At 38.4% G+C, this 8,458-nt stretch overlaps 1 protein-coding gene across 3 annotated transcripts in view; it reads right to left on the minus strand.

The window, feature by feature from the left end:
• cep112 (centrosomal protein 112) overlaps positions 1–8,458 on the minus strand; it is a 213,735-nt gene extending 205,277 nt beyond the window's left edge. For all 3 annotated transcript variants that reach the window (XM_049468124.1, XM_049468123.1, XM_049468125.1), the window contains exons 1-3: positions 8,041–8,458; positions 6,618–6,808; positions 5,155–5,291 (exon numbers count right to left, since the gene is read on the minus strand). In XM_049468124.1, coding sequence (XP_049324081.1) covers positions 5,155–5,291; positions 6,618–6,808; positions 8,041–8,140 — 428 coding nt within the window. In that variant the 5' untranslated portion in view covers positions 8,141–8,458. The remainder of the gene's footprint in view (positions 1–5,154; positions 5,292–6,617; positions 6,809–8,040) is intronic.

Genomic DNA, 8,458 nt, shown 5'->3' on the forward strand with positions numbered 1-8,458 from the left:
TATTTAAGTGTACATACTAAACATTTTTAAACACAAGAATAGAATAGGAAAATAGGTCTATGTTCTATACAAAACAAGATAAGATATCTCACCAACTCTATTCCTACCAGTTTCAGTCCCTTTCAGAATGAGCCATTTAAGGGCTCGTACACCTTTATGCAAATAAGCTGTTGCTGCTGGCCACGCTCCATGTTTATGCTGAGCGTTTACTACACATTAGCGTTAGCTAGCTCCTGCTCAATTGTGATAGAAGCACAAAACTCTTTTTAGAAAGTTATTAAATCTCTCTCGTCTGCTGACATCTGTATGGACAGTAGGTACAGATCCTTCCCTCAGACGAAGTCTGCTGGCTAATCTTGCTGTTTACTGTTTAAAATGTTTTAAATGTAAGTGTGTTTTTATACTATTACTGATTTACAGTGAATTTAATTTAAACAATAACAACGAATCAAATTGCTTACAATATCACTATATATATTTTTTCGTAACCCTTGTATCGTGATATAAATTGTATCGCCAAGTTCTTACCAATACTTCAGTCAAAGCTCCGTCAAAGCACTATTAGCGTCTACTGACAGCTCTGATTTTCTTGAAAAGCAAAAGACAAATCTGTCGTGAAAACACACACACACACACACACACACACTCATACTTACACTCACACTCCTTAATACACACACACACTCCCAATACACACACTACCAATAAACACACACACAGTCCCCCACCATAAAGACACACACACACACTATAAAGACACACACACACATACTACCAATAAACACACACAGAGTCTCTTTAAAGCAGCAGATGAGGGCGGGTCACTGTCATTGGCGGCTGGCCGTTAACAGGTGGATGGGGATAATTAAGTGAGATGCGAGAGGGGGCGGGGCCCCGGCACATCAAAGCGTTTCTGAGGGTCAGATCTGTGCAGAAGTGGAAAGGTGTGTTCCCCCCGGCAGCTTGATTAAAGCCCCGACCTCCAGGTGCTGATATTCAGCCCAGACCTTCATTCTGAGAAACAGACGCACAAATACCCCCCAACAACCCCCCCCCCCCAAACCATCGCCCCCCAGGGCATTAAATACCCCTGCGACCCCTCACCTCAGAACACCAGCACCTGCACCCACCTGGTATTACTGAACATAGTGACTCTGTATTGTAGTAGAGAAGTGGGCGGAGCTTCTTCTGGTCATGGTGAACATAAGGCTTGTGTTGTGTACAGTAGTAAAGTTGTAGTAAAGTGGTATTACTGAACATAGTGACTCTGTATTGTAGTAGAGAAGTGGGCGGAGCTTCTTCTGGTCACGGTGAACATAAGGCGTGTGTTGTGTACAGTAGTAAAGTTGTAGTAAAGTGGTATTAGTGAATATAGTAACTCTGGATTGTAGTAGAGAAGTGGGCGGAGCTTCTTCTGGTCATGGTGAACATAAGGCTTGTGTTGTGTACAGTAGTAAAGTTGTAGTAAAGTGGTATTAGTGAATATAGTAACTCTGTATTGTAGTAGAGAAGTGGGCGGAGCTTCTTCTGGTCATGGTGAACAGTTATGGTTCTGGTTAAGGTTCTCATGCTCTTATTTTGGACCCAGATGTCCACAGCGTGTGCAAAGCGGGGGCTAAAACAAAGAAAAAAGAAAAGCGAGGGATGAAAGCCAGTGAAGGGGAGGTTCACACGAGAAACAGAGGAATAATGACAATTACCCAGAATGCCTGTTCACCGCAGCCCACCTCCTCACTGGCCGAGAGTGGGAGAAAAAACCCTGGAGTTCTGAAACGAGTCCAAATGAACCCGGGCTCAACCTCTCTCATGCTCTCTCTCATTTTCTCTCTACAGGCTCGATGATGCTCATTGCTATCTTTTACCCCACCAACAGTCTATTTTCACACCTTCCACCTGCCTCGTTTAAAGGAAGTGATTAAGGAAGAGAATTGTTACATGGTTGTGTACTTTTCCCATTGTTACGACAGCAAAGACACACTGACACCCTAAATCAAGCAGTACAGTTCATGTCTCTCGTAGTCTCTCTCTCTCTTTCTCTCTCTTTCTCTCTCTTTCTATTTATTTATTTTTATTTAAATAGCTGTTTTTGGTAAAAAATATTTTTTTTTTGCCAAAGCAATGAAAGTATTAAAAAGTGGCATCAATACTTACTGTCCCTCTTTCTCTCTTTTTGCTCTCTCTTTCTCTCTCTCTCCCTCCACAACATATACTATTCCTCTTTCTCTCTTTTGGCTCTCACTATCCTAATATCACTATCACTCTCTCTTTCACACACTATCCCTCTCTTTGCTCTCTCTCTCTCTCCAACTCTCACCATCCCTCTCTCTCATTCTCTCTCCAACTCTCATTATCCCTCTCTCTTCGTCTGTGCTTTCATTCTCATCGTCTCTTTTCCATGCACTCTCTTTCTCTGCAACTCTCACTATCACTCTCTCTTTTTGCTCTCTCTCTTACTATCACTCTCTCTCACACACACACACTATCCCTCTCTTTCTCTTTCTCTCTCCAACTCTTACTATCTCTCCCTCTCTTTGATTTGTCACTTTCTCTTCTTTCACTCTCTCCCTCTTACTATAACTATTACTCTCTCTCACACACACACTATCCCTCTCTTTCTCTTTCTCTCTCTCTGCAACTCTTACACTCTTACTATCCCTCCCACTATTTGATTTCTCACTATCCCTCTTTCTCTCTTTTCACTCTCTCTCTCTCTTACTATCACTCGCTCTCTTTAATTTCTCACTATCCATCTTTCTCTTTTTTGCTCTCTCTCTCTCTCTCTCTCTCTCTCTCTCACCACCACTCTCTCTCACACACTATCCCTCCCTCACTCTTTCTCTTTCTCTCTCTATCTCTCTCTCTCCATCTTACTATCACTACCACTCTCTCTCACATACACACTATCCCTCTCACTCTTTCTCTCTTTCTGCAACTCTTACAACCCCTCTCTCTCTCTTTGATTTCTCACTATCCCTCTTTCTCTCTTTCTACTCTCTTTACAACTTTCACTATCCTTCTCAATTAATTTATTTATTCGATTTTTAATTAAATGAAGCTTTATTCATTAATGAAGCTTTATTATATGATCTATATGATTATCTCTGTATTATAATTTGGTGTAAAAGAGTCATGTATGTTTCAGGTGGTGCCATAAATGATGGGACAGTGTTTGCCTGTGCTGGCCTCCTAAACCTCCTCTACCTCCTACACTGATCTGCGGTCAGACGGTTTCCCACGGACCGCCCTGACTGCCAGCATCAGCAGCAGCTGAGCAGAGAGCGCCATCTGGTGGCCAGAGGCAGAAATGTCTCCAATGTATTCAATAATATCTAATATATCACACTATAACTCAATGTAAACTAAATACTACTACTAAAATAAATAAATAATATTTCACTTCATCCCTTCATCACAGAACCCACACAGACAGACAACCAGAGACCAATACAGACAGAAGCTGACCGATAGTGAGCAATAGTGAGCAATAGTGAGCGATAGTGACCGATAGTGACCGATAGTGAGCGATAGTGAGCGATAGTGACCGATAGTGAGCAATAGTGAGCAATAGTGAGCGATAGTGACCGATAGTGAGCAACAGGGATCAAACACGGCCACATCACAGCACAGCCGTCAAACTCGTCCCGTTTCATCTGATCTAAAGGAGAGCAGATGAAAGAGCTGCAGAGTTTCTCCAGATAGATCAGTCCTGTGATCCTCGGACTTTAATGATCCGTCCAAATCAGATCCGAGACTCCGGTTCAGCCCAAACCTCCCCAGAACCAGCATCTGCTGCCATCTGCTCCCCAACACACAGCCCGGTCCAGACCTGACGGCTCTAACGCTGAGGAGAACTTCTCTAAGCCAATTCTTTACTACTCACGCCTTTTGCATTTACAGCTGTTCTACAGGTTCTGCTCAGCATGTTCATCATAACTATAAGAGGTTTAGAATCATTACTGTCATTATCAAACAAATAAACAAACACAAAAAACTACATAAAAAAAGAAATGAACAAAAAAAAAGAAATTGGCCAATGGGACCAATAACTGATTCTAATTTTGGATTTGTGCATCCCTAGCCAAAATCATGCTGAGCAACGGTCACTCTAAAACGAGATTACACTCTTCTAGTTGGTTTGGGTTGTTATGGTCTAGGTTGGGTTGGATTTGGGTTGAACTGGGTTTTGGTCTGGTCTGGGTTGGGTTTTGGGTTATATTATAAATTAGATTATGAGCTGGGTTGGGGTCTAGTTTGGATTTGGGGTTGGGTTTTGGGTTGGGCCCTGATCTGGGTATTGTGTTGGATTTTGGGTTCTGGTCTGGTCTAGGTTGGATTTTCGGTTGGGCTCTGATCTGGGTTTTGGGCTTTTCGGTTGGGTTGGATTTTGGTCTGGGTTTTTGGGTTGGGTTTTGATCTGGTCTGGTCTAGGTTGGATTTTGGGTTGGGCTCTGATCTGGGTTTTGGGATTTTGGTTTGTTTTGGGTTGCGCTGGGTTCTGGTCTGGTCTAGGTTGGATTTTGGTTTGGGCCCTGATCTGGGTTTTGGGTTGGATTTTGGGTTGCACGTTGTTTTTTTTTTGGGTTGGACTGGTTTTGGTCTGGGTTGGGTTTTTGGGTTGAATTATGGATTGAGTTGAATTGGATTGGGTTTTGTCTGTTCTGATCTGGGTTGGGGTTTTGTTCTGGTGTGAGTTGGATTTTGGGTTGGGTTTTAGGTTGGATTTTGATTGGGTAATTGGTTGAGTTTTGTTTTGAGTTGGTCTTTGATCTGGTTTTTGGGTTGGGTTTAGAATTGGGTAATTGGTTGAATTTGGGATTGGTTTTGGTTGAATTTTGTATTGGGGTTTGGGTTGGAATTTGGTTTGATTTGGGTTGCATTTTGGGTTTTTACCTGGTCTAGGTTGGGTTTTAGGTTGTGCTCTGATCTGGGTTGGGTTTGATTTGACCTGGTCTGGTTTGGTTTCACACAAGGACAACAGCAGGTGCAACAAAATGTAACAAAAAACACAGCCTCTTATAGGAGTAGATTGTATTGAGTACTTCAGCCAGTTTTCTCTTATTACCAGACGATTCTGTTTTTAGAATGAATAATTGTGAATATTGGCCTACGCCTCCGCTGCTCGGGCCCTAATTATTAATTTATTACATGTCCTACCTGGGTGAAGACGAGTCTTTTGGTAAACTGGTCCATGTATCTTCTGAATGACCCAATTCACTGGAGACCCAGTCCGGCAGAACAGCAGAGCTATGCCCCCGAGGTCTGGCCAATAACGGCTCATCGAAGTAGATGGACTGTTGAGACAAATTAACCAAATTTAACCAAAACTGTCACAAGAAACATGTAGTTTTTAACCATTTTAAATTTTAAAGACGCTTAATATCCTGCTGCCACATGTGTTGTTCCAACTGGACTAATTCTGCAACAACTAATTCTAACATACTAACTCTGCAACATCAATTAAATCAATTAAAATAGTTGGTAACCAATTTAAGTTTTTCATTCCACCTTAAATTTCACCTTAAATGTGGTAGCTCGATCAGCAGTTCCATAGCAAACCATAGTTTTAGCCAAGCTAACATTAGTGACAAATTCTATTTGTTTTCAGAGAGCCTGCTAGAGTAGTTAAACAAGATGCATGTCTTTCTTAGTTCATTTATCTCATTCACAGTTTTCCATTCCACGTTAAATTCCACCTTAAATGTGACAGCTCCAACAGAAGTTCTAAAACAAACGATAGTTGTAGTCAAGCAATATATTTGTTCTCAAAGCCTGCTAGAGTAGTTAAACAAAATGTCTCTCATTATTAGTAAATTCATATAGAGTTTACGTTTTTTCAGTTCCACCTTAAATGCTGCAGCGACAGATAGTTAGCTAAATTCAGAGTAAAAGAAAATTAATAGAAACATTTTTATTAATAAATTTAAAGCTTTATTTAAAGCTCTTTTCTGATTTCTGTGTAAAAGTGTTTGAGAATTTGAGAAAAGTTTATATTTATATTACATACACTGTTCTCGTGTTCATAAACAATGATACTACTAATAATAATAACACTAATAGTAATAATTATAATAACACTTTGAGATTTCTTTGAAATGTAAAGTGAATTACAAAAAAATGTATTATTATTATTATTATTATTGTTGTTGTTGTTGTTGTTGTTAATAATAATAATAATAATAATAATAATAATAATAAAACAAAGTAACTGATGGGGGAATTCTTCATGTAGACACTAATATTTTTAATAATTATTATTAAGTTATTATTTACTTTTTTACAACCGGGGGCCATGTGAGTGTGTACTACAGTGTATAGGTGGGTGATTTTGTGGAGGTAGTTTGACTCTGTATATTATACCTGTATTTATATTCCTTCTTCAAATAAATAAATAAAAATAGGTAATCACAAAAAATAGATATTATATAAAATATATTAAATCAGATTTAGCATTTCTCCCAATTAATAATTGATTAAACCAAAAAATGTAATAGAGAAAAAAACAATAGATTAATTGATTAGCAAAATAATAAAACAACATAAAATAAAATAATAATTTTTAGCAGGATAATGCTGGTTTTCAACAGATTTACCCAACATTAGTCAAATCAATAATGTACCATATATGTTGGTAAAGTCTTGAGGCTGCCCGCTTCTGGCCTGTGTGTAAAGGGACCCTCGAGGACCCCTCGTCTCAGCATCACCAAAAGGAGCCGGGCGTAGGCGTTACGATTCTTCCTGCCCGTCAGACCCGAACCCGACGCCACCGGATCACACAGCTTCTTAATCCACAGCGCGCAACGCTGACGCTCTGAAATTACAGAAATAAAATTAAATAGCTTATGAAGAAAAAGACTGTGTGTAAAAAAAAAATATATATAAATATATATATATATATATATATATATATATATATATATATATATACTATCATATAAACCATGTGCCTCTACTGCCTAATTAAAAAAAAAAGTAGTAATAATAATAATAATAATAATAATAATAATAATAATAATAATAATAATAATAAATAAATACACATTCACATTAACAGGCCCTCCTTGATAAGTACATTTATTGAGATAATGTTTATATAACTTTCATATAATGATCTTATTAATTTGATACGCAGACAATATGCCAATCCCAATATGCAAATCAATCAATCAATAATACCGCATCGCTCCTGATGTCCAATCATCTGCGTCTCACCACTATCAGAGACACACTGCTGCTGCTGTACCTCAGCCAATCAGCTCTCTCTCCTGCTCCACCCCTAAACCCATACGTCACCCAGTGCCCCGCACAAACTACCCCTCCCATCTTTTTTTTTTTTTTTTTTTTTTACATTTTTAAAATTTGAGCTAAAGGTGCAGTCAGCAGAAATCAGAGGGTTATTCCCCCTGAACTTTAAGTATTAGGAAATGTTTCTAAAATTTTTATTTTTATTTAAATGTTATATTTAATACAAACAAGTTTAATAAACAAACATTTTGCAAGAATGAAGTTCTTTATTGCATTAATTATATCTAAAACAAAGGCAAAAGTAGAGCAGTGAAACTTTTTATGCTTTACAAGATTAATATATTCTACTAAAAATATATCAAGAATTAACAGTGTGGCAGAAAAATAGACTGTTGATGGAGACACAAGTTGTGAGTCTCTGATAAATCACAGTATTGATATATGCAATTGTTTGTAATTGGATGTGTTATGTATTGTATGTAAACTCCACCAGAAGCATGATGGGAAATAACCTCAGGAAGAATCGAGTTGCAGTCGTGCAGATAGTGATCCCCAGTCAGACTTTAATCTGTTAAATGTCTTTTCAGAGTCTTCAAAGTCGTGTAGTGTATGTACAGAATAAGAGACAAGAAATTCAAGCAATTAACTCTTGATGAGTTCAGCACAGCTGTTAACTGAAAGCCTGAATTCCAGGTGACTCTACCTCATAAAACAAGAGGAGCTACTTTGAGGAATCTAAAACAACACAGAATTTAAGGTTTGTATTGTATTTATATCCATATTTCTATAGAAACTAACCTGATTTATGGGTCAGTTTGAGCACGAAGGGCTTCATATCCACCAGATAATGATCAAACTGAGAGTCCAGATCCTCCACAGAGTCCTCAGAGTTCATCATACAGCCCTGAGAACTTTACCTGCAGCAGGTAACTTTACCTATACCGGAAATATTACCTATAAATATGACTATAACTATAACTGTTACTGTTATAAACTCACTCACACCTCTATAGTCACACAAACCCTCATTTAAAACACTTTAAACTCAATAAAACACAATATTCTACCCCAGTAAACTAACGCTACCTAAATACATCACATATTTAACCTCCTCACACTGTTAATCCGCTTCTATCTCTGCAGAATAAACCGGTTTATAAATCACTGCAAATAAACCGATTCAAACTAAACTCTCCGTGAAGTCAGATACATAGTA

Source organism: Astyanax mexicanus, chromosome 19 (genome assembly GCF_023375975.1).
Source record: "Astyanax mexicanus isolate ESR-SI-001 chromosome 19, AstMex3_surface, whole genome shotgun sequence".
Lineage (NCBI taxonomy): Eukaryota > Metazoa > Chordata > Actinopteri > Characiformes > Acestrorhamphidae > Astyanax > Astyanax mexicanus.